Source organism: Protobothrops mucrosquamatus, unplaced genomic scaffold (genome assembly GCF_001527695.2).
Source record: "Protobothrops mucrosquamatus isolate PMUCROS unplaced genomic scaffold, P.Mucros_1.0 scaffold877, whole genome shotgun sequence".
Lineage (NCBI taxonomy): Eukaryota > Metazoa > Chordata > Lepidosauria > Squamata > Viperidae > Protobothrops > Protobothrops mucrosquamatus.
Genome location: NW_015387131.1, coordinates 261962 through 285815, shown reverse-complemented (window position 1 = coordinate 285815; position 23854 = coordinate 261962). Strand labels below are relative to the sequence as shown.

Here is a 23854-nt window from a genome sequence, read left to right as displayed (position 1 = left end):
TCTTCTCTTTTTAGCATTTTCCATGCTTTTTTCTGATATGCAGTTTGCTTTCTTCTCTCTTTCTTCACTTTTGGTAGGGTTTTTTTTACATTCATCCTAAACAACGTTTTAAAATTCATACTATTAATCTCTCTCAATAGTTCTCTCTCAATGAAATTCAAAGCAATTCCTGATGTTCTCCTTAAAAATAGTGGGGATCTGCTCAAAATCATATAGTGGAAACTTCTTCTTTAGTTTAATTTGGAGTTTGAGCAGTTTCCTCAGTTAGTGCCTGGCCATGCTATAATTGTGCTGTTCTTTTAGCAATAATATAGTCAATTTGAAAAAAAAATGCTGAGGTGCTAATATATGTACTTTAGATGGTGAGGCCTTAAACTAAGTGCAGACAAGAGTAATGAAGATGATAAGAGGTCAAGAGGCTAAATTGTAGGATGAAGAGCTAAAAAACTAGGTCTGTTTATGGTTAGAGTTGACACAGTAGCTGTCTTCCAATATTTGAAAGGCTGCCACAGGGAAGAGGGGGTCAGTTTATTTTCTATAGCACATGAGGGCAGGACAAGAAGCAATGGATGGAAGTCTGTCAGAGGGAAATACAACCTGAAACTAAGGAGGAATTTCCTGACAGTGAGAATAATTACTCAGTGGAATAGCTTACTTTCCAGAGTTATGGGTTGTCCAACACTGGAGTTTTTCAATAAAAGACTGGGCAACCATTTATCAGGGGTGGTATAAGAATTATTGCCTTGGGCAGGGGATTGGTGTAGAAGACTTCCAAGGTCCCCTCTAGGTTTATGATTCTATGGATTCCTAACTATAAAAGCAGCACTGTTTCTTTTCTGTTTTCATGTCCTGAGTAATAAATGGTGTGACCTTCTGCCTGAAAGTGTTCAATCCCAGTCCATTTCAATTCACTGATCCTAATTGAAGCCATTGCATTTCACGTTTTGTTCTATTGAACCTTCCAACGTTCGTGGTTTTCACAAAACCTACTGTAATTCTATCTTTGTAGCTTCTAATTTTATTTTCCTGCATGACGACATCAGCAATAGACATCCCAAAGGCTTTAATCTGACCATGTCATAAACACAATTAGTACTCTGAAAGACCTTCGGCTGTTCCTCAGTAGCATGAGTGCCATCTGACCTGAGGGACCCATCATCTCGCACTATGTCATCAATCATTTTATATTTTCTATCCATGTGGTTTTATTGGTAAAAATATAGAAGTGGTTTACTATTGCCTTCTCCCACACAGTACATATTGATGTCTTTGCCATTGTCACTAAAATGCTTATCTGCCTCCAGCATCTTCCTATATCATCGCTGCCCAATATAAATGACTGCTTGCTTTAGCTGGGCAGCTGGAATGACCTTCATGCCTTGTGTGACCCAGCCCGGATTATATACCCTCCCACCTTCTCATCCCTCCCTCCCAGGAATACTCCTCCCATCACAATGATATACCACGGCAGGACTTGGGGGAGAAAAATCTGATAACTCAGTTATTTTAAACATGATTAAAGTACAATCCTGAATGGTATGATTGTGCATCGAAAATATTCTTTGTGAAGTTTTTCAGCACAGCACGTCTCTGTTCTTCTTTAAAGTAACATGATGTTTTTAGTCTTCTACGCAATCCTTGGGGGAAAAATTTCCCCCTGGAGAACCATTAACTTTAACTAATAGTTTCCTTAAAGTCCCCTTAAAAGCCTGAAAAAATCAAGTTATTTCAATAAACATCAGAGAGGTACTCACTCATACAATGTCCTCTGATGAGTACCTAACATAACATCCGAAGAATTTCATCCAAGTCATTTTCAGAGAATATCGCAGTGATAATAAATATTCCACAAAATTTTATATCCTGAATAGTCCAAAAAGTATATTTTCAAGAAATATAAATCGCCTGAAATGGCAGAAAAGTAATGGAGTGACCAGTACAAAAAACTCAGAATCATAATCCAAATAACAAATCCAGCAACATATAATTTCAGGAGCATTTAGATTTATAAAATTGGTTTTCTCCCCCAGGCAATACTGTGTCATATAATCATGGTAACATGTCACAATTAGTGAAGATGTTTCTTTTATGTTTTAGTCTGGGGAGTTAGTTATCTTTGAAATCCAAAGGGAAACAGTGTTTAAAACAAGCCGATATAAACATCTGAATGACACAGTTTAATAAAGAAAGAAGGCTATTTATCAAGGTAACTGAAGCCATCATATTGGAGATGAATAATTAAAACTGCTCATTTCTTTTTATCTTCTGTGCATAAGAATAAGTGCCACATGGGTAAAAAAAATGTTTTTTATTTCTACCGGTATAGAGAAATGGTATGTATGAAAATTGATGAACAAAATTTTTTTTCAGTGTGAGATATATAGAAAAATAGTTTCATTCTGACTTACTCAGCTAAGAGTAACTGCTGATTTAGTATCTTATTTTTTTAAAAAAATGAGACTAAACATCGTATTTGCTTTTTTTTTTTAATCTATGGTTTGCAAAACTTAAGTCAGTCATGGAATTTGAGTCTTGTGAATAGAATTCTTAAAATTGGCCTTCTTAAAATTTATTTTCAATCTTATTCTGGTTTTTTTACACATTGGTCTCAGAATCGTTTTTCAAACTCTTCAGTCATGTTTATCACATGCTTTTGATTGCAAAAATTGCATGCTTAAATCCAGGCCTAGGCTGAAACATTTTTCTATTCCAGATAGAGAATCATCAGATAAAGGATTTGTCTCATGGTGTTGCCTTCTTGTTATATTTGAGTCATAACCACAAGGGAGAAAATTCCACTAGCATAAGTATTATAGCATTAAACATACAACAATAACAAAACAAATAATTCACTTAAAATAGCAAATTAAATTCCAAATCTTATATTGTGAAAAGTCTACAAAAATCCTGATCAATATCTCAACATTCATTTTCCAAGGTTCAAGGAACTCAGCTACTAAGTATATAATAATTTGCCTACTGTAAACAAGCATGTTCAGACATTTTAATGTTTCTTCACCTTCCCTTTGGGGCCAGGAGTCTACAGTGACTCAAGCATAATGGGAAATATTAATTCCAGCAAAGCAAGAAACTGTTCTGCTAGACAATCTCTGGTTGTATCACACAAATCTTAAATTGTGTTCCTTGAGATATTCCAAAATGTTTCCAACTAGAAACATTTCAAAATATCTCCCATAGAAACTAGTTTAATAAAAAATATTAAAGACAATAGAAAAGGGAGATATCATTTAAATCCTTTAAGATTAATGTGCTACACGGTATATACCCTTTTCAAAGAAAAATTGCAACTAGCCTGCCACATTGTGAAACACTTCTACAATCTGTTAGGAAATTTCATTTTGCTTTGAGTATTCATATAAGAATTAAAGGATAACCTCGTTGTTGTTGTTGTTGTTGTTGCTGTTTCCAAGGATTTGCAGATGGTCTTGGGCATAATACAGACTTTTCTCTGCCATTTGAATAGGTTTTTTTTAAATGCTGTTAAAATGCTTATTCAAAAGATTTTCCCAAAGGTGCTTTTTCACAAGACAACTGGACTTTCTTTTTTCTCTTTGAAGACATTTTGCTTCTCATCCCAGAAGCCTCTTCAACTCTGAGAGCACCTTTGGAAAAACCAGTCACCATCTGGATGAGTGAGAATCTCCATAGACACTTATTCAAAAGCTGCTCTTGTAAAGCTTTTTTCATATTGACTCAGGCCATTTGTTGGGATATATAAAGGTTCTAATCCTGACTCTTTTCAACACAGCCTGAATGTGAAAATAACTCTCAGGTAGATCTAGTGGAAACTTCATGCTATCAGACTCTCTGCATATGCTCATCGGATACAGATTCAGAAAATGTGCTTGTTGCAAAAAAATACCTGAGACTAAAAGGCAATAAAAGTGAACTTTTTTTTAATAAGGCATTCCTGTATTGTTGGGTCTACTGTTTTAAAAAGTTAGCTTGTGATAGACCCACGCAAAAGCAACAATTCATATGGCTCCTCTGATCTCACTCCGCATCCCTACTAAGTCAGATAGTTTTTCTGAATTCTGATTCCTGCCTTGTAACTTCATTTTTGTCTTTTGCTTTTCAACATGGTTTTGCTTTACAAATAAGTTGCATTTATAGTCGTCTTTCAGTTTCACAACTTCATGACAGTTTCTGATTGACAACACTGCGGAATGAAACTGCATTTAAAGTGAGTGCTTTGCCCCTGATTTATGGTAGCAGAATGAGATTGTAAAGAAAAGATTGGACAATTTGCTGGTAAAAAAAATGGCTCATATTATTTCATTTGAGCTTTTTCAATATATTATCCAAACCGAACAAATCCCTCTATTCGTTTTTGAAAGGCACTCCATCGAACTATATCATGTGCTCTTAGTCTGGCTGAGAATGCTGGGAATTGAAGTTCGTACATCTTAATGTTGCCAAGATTGAGAAACATCATGCTAATCAGCAACACTGGAGAAGAAAAATGTGAGCATCCTAAACTAATTGCTTTCTTGAAGTAATTGTTTCCTGTGGCAATTCAAATGATAATTTCTCTATTTTCATATGAAAAGCAAACTTGCTTTACTTGTGACCTTCCTATATATGTCTCTGAACTTCAAAATGCAAAAGAATACCACCATGATCTCCTGCATTTACAAAACTGATGTTTCCACTCATGGATGACCTTTAGCAAGATATTTGTTATGAATGCAGCTGAGTCTGTGTTTCAAAATGGTCAGAATGCAGCTTTGCAAAATGTTGGTAACATTATCTCCTTGCAGCTGATTTGATTTGCTGAAAGTCTTTGTGTAGTGTTGGCACAATCATTCAAATTTATGTATTAAGAATTAATTTAAAAGTTATGCCTGGAATTGGCTTGTTTTCATTTTCTAGGCATTTGTATTTCAAAACAAATGAAATGGCTTGGATGATGCTTCTTTATTGTATATTAATAAAGCTCAGATGCATGGTAGAAATTAAAATGTGTTTACAGCTTTTTTCACTGAGCTTGTTCTTTCAATATTTTAATCTCTGCTTGCCACCTTAATCAGGGAAAGTATTTGCGTTCAGTTGTACTTTTCCTACAAATGCAATTTACCACTCCGTTCAATAAAATCTCCACTGACTTTGGCAGTTTGAGTCCTTGTTTATTCCCTTTTAGAAGATTCAACCATTGGTTTTACGTATTACGGCTGAATTCCTCACTAGCCTGTGCAAGTTTGTCAAATTAAGGATTTATCCAAGTAATTAGTCAAATTTTATTCCATCTAGATATTAGTCTTTGCAGGATGGTCCCAAAGCCTGAAATCAAAGTGATACAGACAGACATATAGTAGCCCATGTTTAAGAACTACATTTTTTTCATTTCCACTCTATCAAGTGTTAATCTGCATTGTATTGTTTTGACTGCTGATTCTTTCACTATGATATTTTATCCTAAAAGGCAGACACTATCGATCTTTTAAGTTTAAGAGAATATTTTTATATTCAAATTATTAGCCCCTTTTATCAGATTTTTCCTGCTACTCATGTTCTTACAACTGTTTTATTGGCACAGTAGTATTCTGGAAAAGGAATTACAGTCGTGTAATATTAAATACACAGATAAAAAGTCTTTTTCTGTAATTGCATTGGCTTGCTGTGTATCATACTTCATTGCTGCTGAAATTAAATATAGAGATCTTAAGGAGAACTTTTCTGAGATGTAGATAGAAAGATGCCATAAAAATTATATAAATATGTTATAATAATGCCAAACTGAAATGCCAACTTCCAAATAATTATGTTACTTTATGAAATGATAAAAACTATTAATAAAGGGGGTACATAGCAGAAGAAAAGGGAAAATGGCACTACTGCCTAATAACCAGAGAGGTGATCCTTTGCCTCATTCTAGTTATACACTGTTTATTAATCAGAACAGGATAGGCATGAAGATATTCACTTGACATATATGTCCACTGAAGGAAATGCAGTTTAGATAGATGATACTCACATCTGGATCTATATTTGCTTCATTATCCATTTTCCAGCACCATGACATAGACCAGACATGTCAAACACAAGGCCCGGGGGCCGGATGCAGCCCGTGAAGTGGTGTTATGTGGTGTTATGTGTTATGTGGCCCACGAAGCCATCCTGGAAACAGTGAGGGAACAGCCCAGGCCAGCCGGGAGCCAATGTACAATTTTGTGGTGGCCATCTTGGCACTTGTCCCAGTGGACCATGCCTTGGCACTTGCCGCGGTCCTACCCCCTTCTGCCAGAGACCCTCAGATCTGTCCCACTCCTGCCCAGGCCCCCCATAGGCACCCTTGACGCGAATGATGTAGAACTGGCCACACCCACCCAGTAGGCCACACCCACTCCATCCACACCCACACATTAGGCTGCACCCACTCTGGCCACACACACCCGCTCCCCCCAGGGCAACCGCAATGCTGATGCGGCCCTCAGTGAAATTGAGTTTGACACCCCGACATAGACTGTTACTTTAAAGACTATGACTGTTCATAGATCAGTGTAAGAGAATGTCTCCACACATATAACAGGTTCATGATTTGATGTTCCACATTACACCACATGACACTATATAAATTACAGTAAAAGTCTTGCAATTGGCTTGTTTGGGTAGGAAAGTTGTCTTCTCTCTCTTTCTCTCTTTTCCTTTTATAATGAGAGAAATAGGAAGGATATCAGGCAGGAGCTTTTGATATATTACTTGGCTCTGGAATTCATCATACTTACTTTGAGATTCTCCCAGTTGTATCAGCCAGGGGAGAGTAACTTGGCATGTTGAAACAACAATGTTCCTAGCTGGGAAGAGCAACTGCTGTGAAAAGAAACAGGAAAACACATGTGTGAGAATTTATCTAATATTTTCTCTGTGCCTTTTTCTGATGGATAGTTTTTGGTAGACAAAATGAAACTTTTAAATTAGTGAGAGTAGTTGCTTTTTTATTGACATGGAAAAACTTATCATTCCCAAAATGCCAAATTTCATCTTACATGTTATAAATTATGAAATACTCTTTTCAGTGCTCTCAAATTCTATCCTTCTGATTTGTGATTACTGATCATTTTTGCACACGCACACTCACTGGCCAGCCACTCAGGCCACGAACCAGTAGTAGGCTATGGCCCACAGGTTGGGGATCTCTGGTCTATGGTAAAGATTGTGAGTGAGTACATATAGACCTCAATGTACAGCCATTCATTTATCAACTGTTCAAAATTACAACAGCGCTGGAAAAAATGACTTATGACCACTTTTTACGCCTGACCATTCCCATGGCCATGTGATCAAAATTATGGCACTTGGCTCCTGGCATACATTTACAACCTTCCCAAGGAGTATCTAACAAGCAAAGTCCATGGGGGAAAGCTAGATTTGTTTAATGTCCATGTGATTCACTTAACAAATGCAGTCATTTGCTTAACAATCATGGCAATATGGTCATAAAGTCATGTATGGCTCATTTAACTAGCACCTTTCTTAGTAAAGAAATTCTTATCCCAATTGTGGTTGTAAGTTGATGTCTTTAATGTGTGTCACTGGAGCAACATATGTAAATATGGTGAACTAAGAAGAGCTGATTTGTGTGATCAAGAATGAGAGGATATCTTGTGACAGCAACCAACAAGTTTTACATGAGCTGATTAAGAACAATCAGCAGATCACTAAAATGGGAATTGCTGTCCATTTTGGAATCTCATAGGAACATATGGATTACATTATTGATGGTTCTTCAATACTAGAAGATTTGTGCAAGATGAATTCCTTGCATGTTGACAGCAAAGATTAGACTTCAAGAATTGAAATTTGCCTGCAATTGTTATCTTGACAAGAATGAAGATGAGGAATCCTTAACATAGTGACAGCCAACACAACATGGACTGATCATTATTACCCAGAACTAAAACATTGGTTCATGGAATATCATCACAAAATTTCACCCATGGAGAAAGATTTCAAAACCAGATATTAGCATGTAAACTAATGTTTACAATTTTGGGGGGATGTTATTCACATAGATTTCCTTGCAATTTGCACTATTATCAACTCACAACACTGTATTGCAACACTTTGAAACAATTAAGCAAAGTTTGAAAGAACCAGAAGGAATTTTTAATGCAACATGACAGCGCTAGGCTTTATACCTAATAAGCCACCCATGAAGCAATTGTGAAATCTTATTCCATCTATCATACAGTTCAGACTTGGCACCATGTGACTTCTACTTTTTGGGCAAAATTGAAAGAGTACTTTCATGGGCATCTATTTAACTGAAATGAAGAGGTGGAAAGCAATGTCAGGAACTGGTTGAAAAGACAAAGAATAGAGTTCTTTTGTGATGCCTTTAAGAAGCTTATCCATTCTTGGCAGGTGATTATATGGAAAAGTCAATACAGGTAATATAAGAGCTCATTTCAAGAATTACTCTTCTGTTTCATTTATTAAAATATGCTATTTAAGCAAAGTTATGGAAGTGGATGTTCCACAAGAAAGCTTCCACAAGAGGAAGATTTGTTTGAAGTTTATATTGATTTACAATAAATTACAAAGTGGTAATATTAAAGCACTGTAACTATGAAACAGATTTAGTAATATGACAAGACATAAGTAGATAATTATTTAGATTAAGAAGGTATATTGATATTAGCACTAATAGCTTCACATCAGCAAACCTGCAAATACAAATACAATTTCTAGATCAGCCTTGTTGCAAAATGATAGTGTATTGTCACTGTCATGGATCTTAACAGAAATAATTTCCAAGGAATAAATTGTTTTTGGCGTTCAAGGCCTTGTGCAGTGGACTTTTTATCAAAACTTAATTGTATAGCTACATCATTTCTTTGTTGGTTTGATGTAAATATTATAAAGTTGATCATCTAATTTGCATTTGTAGGCATCCTGTCAAAACAACAAAATGGGAGACCCATAAACATACAAACTCAATTTTCCCTCTTGGCTGTCTTTTGAAACTCATTGATGTCACTTCCTTCCTAAGTCAGCAAGTGAATTTTTCTTTAATTCTTAGTCCCAGCTGTCTATGTTGTCAACACGAAGTTATTAAAATTCCTTTAAAGTGAATAAAAATAGCCTAAAAACAAATGTAGTGGGAAGCAGGAAAGCATCAGTATTCAAAGTCCACAAACCTTTGAGCAAAATAGAGTTGAACCAAGTAGAGATTGAAAACATTGGTCTTTCCTCGCATCTTGTACATCATTAAAGGTTGTTTAAAATACGTTTGCCTTAATCTTTTATTACCCCCCAAAAGAGAGTGCCTTATCTGGTTAAAAAAAGTAGCCTCAAGATGTGAATTTTCACAATGATGTTCTCAGTGAACTCTATTGCCTACTGAAAGTCTGCCTGAATAATGTTGATTTTCTTTCTCAAAGCAGGAAAAAAAAACATTTCTGCAAAACAAAATGTTACACTATTATGCAGAAAGTAATTACCATAAAGAGGCAATCCTCTGTCGTAGCCTAAAGCAATAAGTAATCTTGATTTTGTTTTATTTTTTAAGAAGATTATTATTTTAGGAGATCATTAGGCAAGTTACTTTCTTACTTGTAACAGTGTAATACTTTTCATCCCATCCCATCAACTTACTTAATTTTGAACATAAATATTTATTTTATTTTTATTATATTTTTTAAAAGCTCAACATGACTTAAGATTTCTTCCTCATTTATCTTCTGAATGGCATGGTAGATGATGATTGTCTCCATTTAGTTTTCTGCCTGAATGGAGAATGTATATTTAAGCCTGATTCTATATAATTTAATATATATTGAAAAGGTAGATACAGCCCTGTAAACACTAGCGATCCAGATAAAGGAACCAATTTGTTTAGTAAGAAGTTGACATTGCCCCTTCCACAGTCTGCCCCACTTCTGAGTTATGGTATTATTCACCCATGTCTAAGTCATCAGAGACTGGCATGAAATTTGCTGTTCCCATTGTCAGTTCCTATTCCCAACAACTGCCACATCACCTGACCTTTCTCCAGAGTACCAATGACAAAGCCTAACATATATTATATACCTTAAGGCAGGGGTGTCAAACTGCCGGCCGGTGGGCCAGTTGCATCATGCGGAGGCTGCGCCCACCCCAGCTCTGACAATGTGACAAAAGTCACGATACGTCACGACACGTCACGTGACATGGTTTGGAGTTATTCATGTGTGAAAGATTATTCGCTATGTTGTAAAATATGAACTATAAAATGCAAACTATTTAACATTGTAATGGTGTATTTCTGTTTGACCTGTTGTGAGGTATTTTTGATGATGGCTATCTTATAGAATCAAGAGATGAAGAGATCGAACCAGAAATAGTTCACCTACTGTAAATGGGACAAATCATTATTCTAACACGCCTAAAAGCCATTTTATAAAAGCCAACAGGAATGATTCAAACACTTCTAAAAGCTGGTGGTTTTTTTCCCCATTGACCTTGTTTTGAAACTGATATGGCCACTTTCTCTGAACTAAAACCTTTTTTCTTTCTTTCAGGGACTGAAGAAAAAATGCAGCAGCAGATGATTAATCAGGTATTTTGATCATTTTTAGATATATTTCAGTTGCACAGTTAATAAAATCTATGCATTGTGCATTTTTATATGAGAAGAAATAACACAGGAATCTGCATCTAGATATTTATGATTTATCTTATAAACAAATACATCAATGAAGGCCTCTAGGCAACCAAATAGGTTGCAGAAATCCAGCAGTAAGATGATCATTTGCAGGTAACTCATGCCTGTTTTTTATGTTGCAAAAGCACCTGTTTATTATTATTTTCTTTCATAGCTGTCCAGCAGAATTATGTGTTTGGGGGGACTACTCCAAAATGGATTGTTGAAACCGTGGATGCATGCTGTGACTCTTTTACTAGAGGTACTCCAAGATCCACAGCCTTGGATGGAGATTGAAATGGACGCTCTGGCTGTTTTACTAGACGTAGCCAGGAATAAATTAACCATAGAAATCCATGCAATGAATGGATTTTGTAATGTGTACATAATAGGGCTAATTTTAATCCTGGAAACTATGGCTAATGTGAAATGTGCCAACTAGTTATTGAGAGGATAACCAATTATGAAGATAATAGCCTCTCCTGAAGGAACCATTCTTGCTGGTTCCTGAATCAAATTCAAGGCAATCGTTATGATGCAGACTAGAAACTGGGAAGTTCTAGTCCAGTGTTTCTCAACCTTGACAATTTTAAGGCATGTGGACTTCAACTCCCAGAATTCCACAGCCAGCATTGCTGGCTGTGGAATTCTGGGAGTTGAAGTCCACATGCCTTAAAATTGTCAAGGTTGAGAAACACTGTTCTAGTCCCACCTTAGGCATGAAAGTCATTTGGGTAACTTTGGCCCAGTCACTCTCAGCCCAAAGCCCAAGGTTATTGTTGTGGGGGAAATAGGAGGAGGAAGATGTTCATTGCCTTGAGTTACTTACAGTGATAAAAAAGGCAGGAAATTAATAAATAATATAGAACACCTATGGTAGATGACTTAGGAACTAATGACACATCTGGTTCCTAATACATCTGGAGAAGGCTACATCTGTCAGTGGTGTCTTACATCAGGATGCAAATTCTTGATACAAATGGCCTCTTGTGTATTTCTTTCCCTGATCCAATGCAGCTTGTACCAATACATTTAAGAAATTGAACCAGCTTAAGATAAACTAATCATCCAAATCTTCAGTTGAACTGTTGCTGTTCAGCTTACCAAACTGCTCAGATATTCTCATGTATCCTAGATTTTAAGCTGCTTATAGTTATTAGCATGCTGGAGTTTTTGTTTTGTTTTGTTTTGATTGAATGTTTATTTATTTATTTATTNATACCCAATTTAAAACCTAATTAAAAAGAAATATTTACTATGGCCTATATAATTAAAATTTCTCTTAAAACCCCACTAAAAATTCCCCTAGGCCAATCCCGCTTGTTGGAAGAGCCATGTCTTCAGGGCGCGGTGGAAGGAGGGGAGATCCGGGATCACCCGGATCTCTGGGGGTAGTTCGTTCCAGAGGGTGGGAGCTTTAGACTGCGACCCTGAAATTATCTATGGAGAAATTGAAAAAATATTTAGAGTCAATTCATGGGTCGCACGTCAAAGAAAACAACCTAGAGATGTTGTTTATTTTTCCAGAAAAACACGTAGAAATGAAATTATACAGGCCTTTTACCAGCAGAAGTTTCAGATTGCTGCTCAGGATATCATACTTTTGAAAGAAATACCTTCAGAAGAGCAAGCTACAAGAAATACCTGCAGAAGAGCAAGCTACAAGTTGCCTCAGGAAAGGAAAGGAGAAATTTAAAGGGACACAAACCTTCACAGGCTGTTGGGACATGGATGGCTTCGAGGATTGCTTTTGCCTTGCTTTGAGGACTGTTCTTGGCTTGCCCTGGCCCTGAGAACTCCCCCTTCGGACCTGCCTTGCCTTGGACTCTGTCCTGTTTTGCTGGACGTCAAGTGGAGCAGGCGGGATGAAAGGAAGTTGCTGTTACTGGAGACTGGCTGGCATCGCTTTAGGCGGGCTGCTGCTGCTAGAGACTGACTATCATTGCTCTGGCTGCTGTTGCTGGGGACGGACTGCCATCGTTGTACACCGGCTGCTGTTGCCAGGAACTGTCTGCCATTGACCCCTGTGAGTTTTTGCTACCTGAGATTGACTATCATCATTCCACTCTGGTTTGACAACGTCGTCAGGGTGGAATGCCGGAGGTTCGGAGATTTGCTTATGGGACCAGCTGTTTTTGCGTTCTGTTCATGGATGGAGCAGTCGCGGTCCTGGAGGGGATCCAGAGAGGCCACTTTGCAGCTTCGAGAGAAGGACGGCTGTTTGGCTGGAACCCAGGTTCGGCGGCTCTTCTGCTCCCAGAATGTGGCCATTCCAGAGTACCAGCTAAAAGAACTGAACTTGATAGCAGATAGAGCTTCATAGGAATTATAGGGTTGCGTTGGAGGTCACTGTGTGCCCGTGNCTGATAAAACGCCCCCCTGGTCACGGCCGACAACTGGTCTTCCAGTGTCAGCCGTGAATCCAGGAGGACCCCCAGATTGCGTACCCTCTCCGAGGGAGCCAAAATTTCGCCCCCTATAGTCAGCGATGGAGTCAGCTGACTATGCCGAGGCGCCGGCAGCCACAGCCACTCGGTCTTGGAAGGGTTGAGCCTGAGTCTGCTTTGTTGGTTTTATTTATTACAAATAAACATAATGGTCATCATTGGGGGGGGTGTATTTTTAATATTAAAAATCAAGTTTTAAAAACTATTTTAAAAGATTAAATCCTTTTAAGATGACTACACAGATTCCCTGTGAAATGTGACTTCAGAATCAAAAAAAATCTATATTATAAACAATAATGCAAATGACAGAAAACTCTTCAAAACTGATTACAGGTAGTCCCCAATTTACACCCTGTCACTTAGCACCCATTTGAAGTTGTGCTGTAAACTACCCAGTTCCAAATTTCCAATAGCTATCCATCCCCCCTCCCCCCAGTCACGTGACCACATTTTGGGTGCTTGCTTAACAACTGTGGTTGCTTAATGACTGTGGTGGTTGGTTTATGACATAGCATTTGCTTAACCACCACCACCAAAAAGGTTGTAAAACTAGGTCCAGTCACATGCTGATCTGTTTTACAACCATTCAGGACTACCTGTCACAAGAAATAGATAAAGGAATTATTAAGAATTAATTAAGCTAATGCTCAGTATATCTTTGATGAGAAATTAACCATATATAACAAAGTACATGAAATTATTTTAATATCAGTAAGGAATTAAATCTCTGAATTAAGTGAGGAAAGGAAGGAAGGAAGGAAGGAAGGAAGGAAGGAAGGAAGGAAGGAAGGAAGGAAGGAAGGAAGGAAAGTGTATGTTTGGTTTGATCATGAAGCCTGAATGAACCATATTTGCTTATATAATTGTATTTTTCTTAACTGTTGTGGTTGTCTCTGACATGAAAAGCATTTAAAGGAGAGACTAGCGGTGAGATTGTTAGACTGAATAATTTTCTTACAAGGTTCCATCCTTTTATCAAGCTTTGTCTTACAATATGTTCTTAAAAAAAATTGTCCTTTCTTATCGCTAAACCGTAAGTATCTATAAAGCCCAGAGATCAATATAAGATGGCCAGCTATATAAATGTTTTAAATAAATAAATAAAATAAAATAGCTCCTTCCAATATTGACATTCTATTATTGGGGATCTTATCTATTCTTTTAGCCATGACAAACAGTTTGCTCTCTTAATTATTCAGCCATCTATTAATATCGTCATTAATTTATGCTATACAGTTTTAAAGATTCCAATCTAACAAAGAAGATATTTCCCTAGGGATAATTATCTTCAAATATTTCAACAATCCTATTTTTATATTTCTATACAACTTACTTATTCAAAAAAACATTAAATTTATTTCGATTTCTGGTATATCCAGAACATTTACAACTTCAACATTAGATAATATAGAACAGGGGTGTCAAACTGCCGGCCCGTAGGCTGGACACCTCACAACGAAACCGCACCCACCCCATTGCCGGCAATGGGGAAAAGGTTCCGATATGTTGCGTGACGTCACATGACATCGCAAGTTTGACATGTCTGATGTAGAATATCAATGTATCTGAAGGTGTTGAAATTGGGAAAAAATATTCTCTTATCCTCCTTCCCCATGTTTGTTAGAAATGTGTTTTGAAATAAATCAATACAAAGCAAAATATATTTCATACCTTGGTCACTTTTGTCCCTCTTTGGAAGATTAGGCTTTACTATTTATCATTTTCTTCTGTTTTAACAGGATTTTGGAAGCTATTCTACTGAGGAATCTGAAAAACCAAAAGAAAATTGGATTGTAGGAAAGTATTTTCACAAAGACAGTAAAGCTTTGATTGAGAGTGAAGATTCTCAGGAGCCCTATCTTTTCGGGGGAACAGAAGGTTCTTTGACCACTAATTTTTCTGAAGACCCACAGAACGTTCTTAAACAGCTCAAAGAAATGAATTTTTCATCCACCAAGTTTTATCAAAATAAATTATTTAATAGGAACAATAACTGGAAAACCACCGATGAGATACAAGAGAGACGGAAATTTGTTCTTCGTAATATTTGCCAAAAATATGTTAATGGAAACAGAACCCAGACACCTCTTGTGCACATGGTCTCTAGAATATACGTAGAAGATAAATACAAACTCTTGTATTGTGAAGTTCCTAAAGCAGGCTGCTCCAACTGGAAAAGGATTCTGATGATACTTGGTGGTCTCACAAAATCTGCTGCTAATATTTCTCATGACAGTGTACACTATGGAGATCATTTGAAGAAACTAGATAGTTATAATATAAAAGAGATATATAAGCGTTTAAAAACATATACCAAAATTATATTTGTCCGTGATCCAATGGAAAGATTGGTGTCTGCTTTTCGGGATAAGTTTGAACACCCAAACAGTTATTACCATCCTATATTTGGGAAGGCTATTATTAAGAAATACAGACCCAATGCAGATAAAGAGGCATTGACAACTGGCTCAGGGGTGCAATTTAAAGAGTTTATACAATATCTATTAGATCCCTATAGGCCATTAGGTATGGATACGCATTGGGAACAAATTAACAAACTTTGTTATCCTTGCAATATCAATTATAATTTCATTGGCAAATTTGAAACTCTGGAAAAAGACGCCAATTATTTTTTGAAACTAATAAATGCTCCAGATGAGCTCCTATTTCCTCATTTCAAAGACAGACACTCCACTGACAAAAGAACCAATTCAGAAGTTGTAATGAAATACTTGGCAGAAATTCCTGCCACAGAGAGATTGCAGGTTTACAACTTTTACTACCTGGATTATTTAATGTTTAACTATACTGTACCATATGAGACATTCCAATTTGATGTAATGCATAATCCGGTTTACCTATAACTTATGAGAAAAAGTATAATTTCTTAAATGGAGATGCTTTGATTTGCTAAAATTTTGATAAATGTAAGTGCCTAACATTTAGGAAGCAACATAATGCAATATAATTAACACGAGTGGCATTAAAACAATTGTGTTTTATTGTATTTATTCAATTGCTGCAAATGCATTTTTCTATATTTCAGGGAAGAGCAGTTAAAAGCTGGATTTGTGTTTTATTATCAATCAAATAAGGAAATATTAGAGAAGAGTCAATATGTGTGTTCTCAGAGAAATGTACGCAATGGTTCAGTATTAGCTTATCTACTTGAAAAGCTCATTTCTGTCTGGACAGATGGTGCTTAGAAATAATATATACTGCAACCACTGATTTTTCTAAAACCATAAATATTTTGATTTTTTTTTAAAAAAGAGCCATAATTGCAGATAAAAACACACTAAAAATAAAAATAAATAGTAAATAGTTTACTAGAAAAAGGGTCTCAACCCCTGGCCCATGGCATGCCAGAAACTGGACCGCGCAAACAAGCGAAGCCCCATCCGGGGGATGCGGCTAGCATGTGAAACCATGCCCCCTCTGATCCACAGAAAAATTCTCCACGGAACTGGTCCCTGGTGCCCAAAAGGTTTAGGGCCACTGTACTAGATAATAAAATAACTAGCTTCACTACTGTAATAATATAAGACATATTATTTCAACAAACAATTCTTCATTGTATAGCTACATAGTAATTTTGATAACAATTTGAACACATCTTTATATACATAAATGTTTGACATTGGTTACTCCAAATATAAGTTGTTCTACAATATTATTTACTAATATCCATTTTGTTGTCTGCACAGTTCTTCGGCATCCTTGTGTTTATTGCTGCAGGATCAGATAATTTTGCTTCAATTTGTTTAGTATGCATTTCAAGCATTTTTAACTCTTCTTAAATTAATTATTCATAATAAATTGTCCTATATTTCATGAATGAAGGCAAATATACGTGTCCCAGGATAATGTTGCAGGATCCAATCTGGGTCGGTCACTGGGACCATAAGTTTAGTTTTCCAAGCTTTTGGACTTGTGCTAGAGCCCATCCTCACTTTATTCTCACCAGAATCTGCTTTGAGCACACACTCTGGTGAGAGACAAGTTCCCTGAGGATGGACTGATCCAGATTGAATCCTGTCCTATAGTTCTTTGATGGGAGAAAGTTAGCATTTTTTAGCGTTATTTCTAACTTAAGAAATCAATTATTTACTTAAATCCTACGATCAACATCCCAAAGTCTATTTTCACACATACTTCAACTCTATTACTTGTATTTATTGTTATATCTTAATAATGATCTTTATTTCTTTGAAATTATTGAATTCTGTAGGAAAAAAGGACATGACTGTTGAGAAAACAAAAGAATTCTTCTTTCACTGCAGGAGCCTATTCTATTCAGAGTTGTTCAATACAACTCTTGTTTGTTCAATACAAGCAAAACCCTTTACAAATATGAATAAGAACAAAGGTTTGTGGGATGAAAACTAGTCTCATCTGGCTATTATGCTAATCAGTACTCAAGGCAGGAATTCAGAAAAAGGCTATGTCTATACAACATCTGAAACACAAAGTGGCTAATCATATTTCAATTTAGTGTGTTGTATAAATCCTTCATGTAGTTAGTGGTCAGCATCTTGTGTGAGTCTAACGAATAGGATTAATTGATAAAGCATTGGTAAATTAATTATGTACAAATAACGTAGTTTATGAATATAGCTAATGACTTAGGATGGACAGTCCAGGAGTCAAGCAATCATTTACAGTGCTGGGGATATGGGATTCAAGAATGATGTTGCCTCAACCTAAATATGATTGATCACTGCTCCATGCCAGATTGCAAGGTAAATGAGGAGGGGAAATGCTGAATACAAATTTCAGGCCACACTGCAGTGTCTATGACCTAAAAACCAAACCTTTCTCTGTATAGGATTTACATACTTTGTTTTGAAGGATCTTGTCTGATTTTCAGTGAATCTGCCAGAGGGTTATTTCAGTACATTGTAGAACTATTGATCTACTTATTTTGCAACATGTATAGCCTGCTCTAGTCTAAACAGTCTCTGATAAAAGTGTAACAAAATCAAGAAAAGATAATACATTAAAGATCACACATGGGTAATAAAAATCGGTTAAAAAAAAACCTTAACATCATAACGTCGTTCAGTTAAACTAACCTAAGTGCCATATGACTATTTTTTAAAATGCCTTTAGAAGGAGATTGTACCTCCAAGGAAAGACACTTCGTAACGGAGCTAGCATGTCACCTGGCCCATCCCACATGAATCTTCTGAAAATGGGAGTCCTGCAACAAGCCCTTTCTAGATGACCAATCAGAAAAACACATTTGACTTGAGCAACATATCTCTGGGCCATGAAGAGTATTGAAGGTAATAATCAACAGTTTGAATTGAGCCACCGAGCCTAATTCAACTAAGGAGGTGACTTCAAAATTGTTGCTATTCCTACATGACTGGATTGGTCCATGAGTTGTCTAGCTGCAATTAAGTGTAACTAACCTGCTATAGCTTCCATGTGATCTCCAATTGCCGCCATACATAGAGAACATTGCAAGGATTGTAATCGGAACAAGTTACAAGTCAGCAATCTTGCTTGATCCAGGAAAGTTTAAAATTAGTTCACTAGCCATGTCTGGGTGAAAGTTCCCTGGCAATAGCTTTCACCAGCTATTTAATCTTCCCTATGTAATTCTCCTTTCCACCAATCCCTGAAACCTAACAATACTCCCATTGCCTGGGAGCTCCTTAGCCTCCACATTCTATTTCAAAAGGCTTCGTTCCACCCCTTCTTCAGCCTTCTCCATCTCTCAGCAGGGAGGAGGGGAGGGATGATGGAACTGTTCTTTTTCTTACCGGTTACCAGTACTCTTCCTCAAGCCTGCCTAATGTTCTGGGGATCCAGGGTTAATCTCTGGAACACCTCAACAGCTGCCAGAACTGTTCTCCAAACAGCAGCTGGGTTTCTGCAGCAGTAATTCACCACCGTTCCTTGAGTCACTCAGTTCTCATTCTATTGTGCTTGGCATGTTCTATTACTGACTGGTCTGCTCGATCCAACTAGAATAAAGTGTTCCTTACCTGTATAAAATGAAGCCAAAGGTACAACTGTAGCCTCTGCCTTCTTGGTGCATTTTCTGATTTTGAAGCCATCATCAAATTTCAGTGGTGATTTCTAAACTAGTGAAAAAATGAACAGTTCTGAATGAGATATTACATAATTTTATTCACTTATTTTTTATATAAATTTGCAAATTGATGAAAAGTAATCATTACAAATCCTCTTCATGCCTAGTAATTTTACAGGATGTATAGAAAATAAAGGTTGCTTAAGGTATTCACTTCAGATAATAATGGCTGCTTCTCTTGGATGCTTATTTCCAAAATCATGTCAATTTTATGTAATCCAAATATTATCCTAAATCCTAAAGGAGCACTTTTTCTGATGATACTCATATTCTCTCCATGAAAGAAATTTGTTTGGACTTCAGGTGTTAAAGAAAAAACAATAGAGGCAATTTCTTTTTTTCTGTTTGAAGCATTTTTCTCTCTCCTTGTTCCTTCTGCCTTGATATTTCTGGATGAGGATCATCTATCTCTTGCAAGAAGTCTAAATGGATCCTTTGCAATGAAAGGATGAAAATAACCTTACAATCTAATGTGACACAAAGGCTGCAGGTTGTCCAAAGTGATTACACTCCTATAAGAATATTCTGTATAGTTTTCTAACATTACAACAGTTTTCAGAAATGTGAAGAAGTTCTGTTTAATATCGCTTGGCTTCAATTTGCAGCTCCTGAAAGATTTCAGGTGACTTATCTTACTTAGCTAGAACATGATGGCCAACTGGGATACTGATAAAGTTGAACACAATAAGAACTTCAGAAGAAGCTTTACATTTCTTTAAATCTGTGTGAATCTTTACTCAATACAGCTGGTTTGAGAAATTTTTACTCAACATTCATCTTCAACAACTATGACCATAAGCCAGTGATACTCTGCTTGAAGAAAATTCAGCATTCTTTGAAATATGAATAAAAATGAGGCTTACCACATCACAGGGCTGAAATATTTACAGCAAAGTTCAATTGCTTTCTGCTCCTCTGTGCAGAAGTAAGTTTTATTTAGGTCAGTTCAGAAAAATAAATGTTGGCACAGATCTTGTGGCAATAAATGCATTTCACAAAACATCATGTTCTGGGACTGGCTTTCTTTTTATGTTGTTCCCCTATTTAAATTCCCCCTTTTGTAATTCCTCTTTGTTTATTTCCTCTTCTTTCAACTTTATTCTTTGCTCCCTACATTCTTGGCAGCAAGTTTTTTAAGCAGACTAGATTTCCAACTCAAGGGAATGCAGATCTGAATAACAATGATTTGGGATGAAGATAGCGTGAGATTCCATGGAGTGTTCCTTACTTGTTCTACTGTTTTAGTTCTCAAAATTGTTTCAGATTAAGTATCCTCTCTGCACTGGCTTATTATTAAAGTATAACCAAGTTGGGGCAAAGGATAGATCTATTTTATAAAATGTATTTTACCAAATAAAAAATGAGGAAGTATGTCTAAATCATTTCAATTTTTAAATATGGTGGTTATCTCCAACTGGCATTACAGAAGGAGAAAGACAACATATCACTTTTGTGTCATTTTCAAATAAAGAACATTTGATTGAATTTGGGTGGGTTTTAAGTTCATTAATTGAGAAGAACACCTTATACAAAACATAGCAAACTGGTGATTACACCAGACTTTTAAAAGTTAGATATCTACTTTAAATCTATTTATCTATGAAGAAGATGGATGGTCCATATTAAATATTAAAAATATTAGGCTTTCTTAAAAATGCATTTCAACATAAAGTAATACTGAATAACTTAGGAACTGCCAAATCAGTCAAATTTAAGAAGAGAAACATGTTTGTAAACATTTCCCATGCATTTCCCATTTCCCTAGTTTTAAGACCTGAGAATGTACGTGCAGAAGCCTAATGCAAAGCAGCTACCAATTCACTTTCAGTTCTGTTTTTCTTCCAGATATTTTTTTTTTTTGCCAAAGAAACAAGATCTTCCAGAGTACATTCACACCAAACTATCCATTTTCTTTCTGCCAAAATTGTTCTGCTGGCTGAGTTGTGTTGGTATGCAAGAATCAGCAGTTCATTCTTGGATGTTCTGTTTGCATTTATTAGATGATAACTAAATGTATTGGCTTGGAAAGAAACAATGTGGATCTCACAGAATTAAACTATTTTGCTCTAGTTAGTGGCATGAAAAATCCATGATCTCCACTCTGATGAGAATGTCAGTGTTTTAAGTTTCATTCACTACTACTTACTATATTAGGAAAATAAAAATAAAATTAAAGAATAGGAATATTTCCCGCACTTCAATATTAAACGTATCCTAAATAAAACACGGACATGAGCCAAGCTTTTCCAGCTATTTTGATTCTTAACTCTTAAGTTCCACAGTCAACTTGCTTTAAATGGAGGTCCAACACATTTGGAGAGCATCAAGGTTAAAATTAGTGGAATGAATTGTGATTTCATTTACTTCTTCAAGAAGTTCTTTAAGTACTTCCTAACAGAAATGAGGCTAAGTAAATATTGTCAGAAAAACCTTAAATGCCAGTGAAAAATATTTGAGGCTCCTTGGTCACTCACTGATTCCTAGGCTTGTTTGTGATAATAGTCAAGATGTTCTCCAATTTTTTAAAAAAACAGAAGTGCTAGTAAAGAAAAGGATAGAAGTCTTCAGGTGTTTTGCATCTTTGACAAGCAGAAGTTGAGTTTATGTGCTACTCTAAGTCTTTGTTTATTAAATTATAACTTCTTGAATAAACAAAATAGACAAATTAGAAACAAAAGTTAAAATAAGCAAGAAAATGATGAAAGAACACCTATCCAACCTTGATGAATATAAATCACAAGGACCCGACAGATTACATTCCAGAGTTCTAAAGGAGCTGGCAGATGTTATCTCAGAACCATTGTACCATATCTTTCAAAAATCCTGGAGCACCCAGGAAGTACCTGATGATTGGAAAAGGGCTGATGTGGTTCCCATCTTCAAGAAAGGGGAAAAAAAACAGACCCAGGAAACTACAGACCTATCAGTTTAACATCAATACCTGGGAAGATCCTAGAAAAGATAATCAAAAAACGGATCTGCGAACAATTAGAAGTAAACAAAGTTATAACTAGTAGCTAGCACAGGTTTGTCAAAAATAGATCATGCCAAACCAATCTTATTTCATTCTTTGATAAAGTGACTAAATTAGTAGACCAGCAAAACACTGTGGACATAGTATACTTAGACTTCAGTAAGGCATTTGACAAAGTAGACCACAACCTGCTACTTAGTAAGTAGAAAAAGTGGAATAGACAACAACACCTCAGATGGATCTGTAGCTGGCTGACAAACCATACTCAGCAAGTAGTCCTCAATGGTACTACATCCACATGGAGAGAAGTAAGCAGTGGGGTACCACAAGGCTCCATCTTAGGCCCAGTACTCTTCAATATCTTCATTAATGACTTAGATGAGGGAATACAAGGGGAACTCATCAAATTTGCAGATGACACTAANCAAGACAAGAAACAATGGTTGGAAATTGATCAAAGAGAGAAGTAACCTGGAATTAAGGAGAAACTTCCTAACAGTGAGGACAATTAACCAGTGGAACACCTTGCCTTCAGAAATCGTGGATGCTCCATCATTGGAGATTTTAAAGAAGAGACTGGACAGTCACTTGTCTGAAATGGTATACGTTCTCCTGCTTGAGCAGGGGGCTGGACTAATAGACCTCCAAGGTCCTTTCCAGCTCCTATTCTATTCTATTCTATTCTATTCTATTCTATTCTATTCCATTCTATTCCACTCCACTCCACTCCACTCCACTCCACTCTACTCTACTCCACTCCATTCCACTCCACTCTACTCTACTCTACTCCACTCCACTCCACCCCACCCCACCCCATTCCATTCCATTCCATTCCATTCTATTCTATTCTAAATAGGCTACAATTTGCTAGGTTCCCAAATGGCACAAAAGTGAAAATCAAATCAAGCACCAAATAATATGTGAAATCCACTTGTGAAATCCATTTCTCTCTCTCTCTCTCTCTCTCTCTCTCTCTCTCTCTCTCTCTCTCCATGTTTAGACAGAAGAAGGAAGGGGGGAGAAGAGAGAGAGAAACATATATATATACATTTGCTTTCGTGCCTACAGTACTCCTTTGAATTTTCACTTCCAGTTTTAAAAGTTTCACAACTGGAGGCTTATGGATAATTGCTTCAGTGATGCGTGTAGCTGAAAAGAATTTAATTTTGGATTTAATGGTAATAGAAACTCAACACTTGCAGTGAAATAACAAATCTGAAGCTTCAGCTGGAGAGGAACTACACATAGTGAATGACTGGCATGTGAAATCCAATGTTTCTCATCCTCTTAGCACAGATTTTCTTCAGACAACTTTCTTGCATCCCCAGGGATCTTAGCAACAGACTTCCTTACATTATTATAAAATTGTACTATAGGTTTTCTTTCTGTCATACTTTCACTACAAACCCATCTTCGTTTTCCCAACCTGGAGTTTGTCAACTATACTGTACTACAATTCCCCATCACCTCAAGCCACATACACAAATCTCTCAAATTCCTTCTAGCAATTAAGCAATAACAACAACAACGATGTCTGACTACAGAATGAGAAACTCTTTTTTTGAAGAAAGAAATGTGTGTCAACTGTGTAAAATGAAAAGCAACATCTGGATTGCTTGCTGCTCTCTAGCACTGTCAGACAAGATTTTAAGCACAGGTACATGTTGAGGAGATCTCTAATTTCC

The 23854-nt window shown here is 36.5% G+C and overlaps 1 protein-coding gene across 1 annotated transcript in view; it reads left to right on the top strand.

Annotated features, from left to right (window-relative positions):
• Positions 1-16084, top strand: part of CHST9 (carbohydrate sulfotransferase 9) — a 32475-nt gene extending 16391 nt beyond the window's left edge. Inside the window, exons 2-3 of the mRNA XM_015819236.1 lie at positions 10524-10561; positions 14832-16084. Of these exons, the coding sequence (XP_015674722.1) occupies positions 10524-10561; positions 14832-15956 (1163 nt within the window). The 3' untranslated portion in view covers positions 15957-16084. The remainder of the gene's footprint in view (positions 1-10523; positions 10562-14831) is intronic.
• The last annotated feature ends 7770 nt before the right edge of the window (positions 16085-23854 follow it).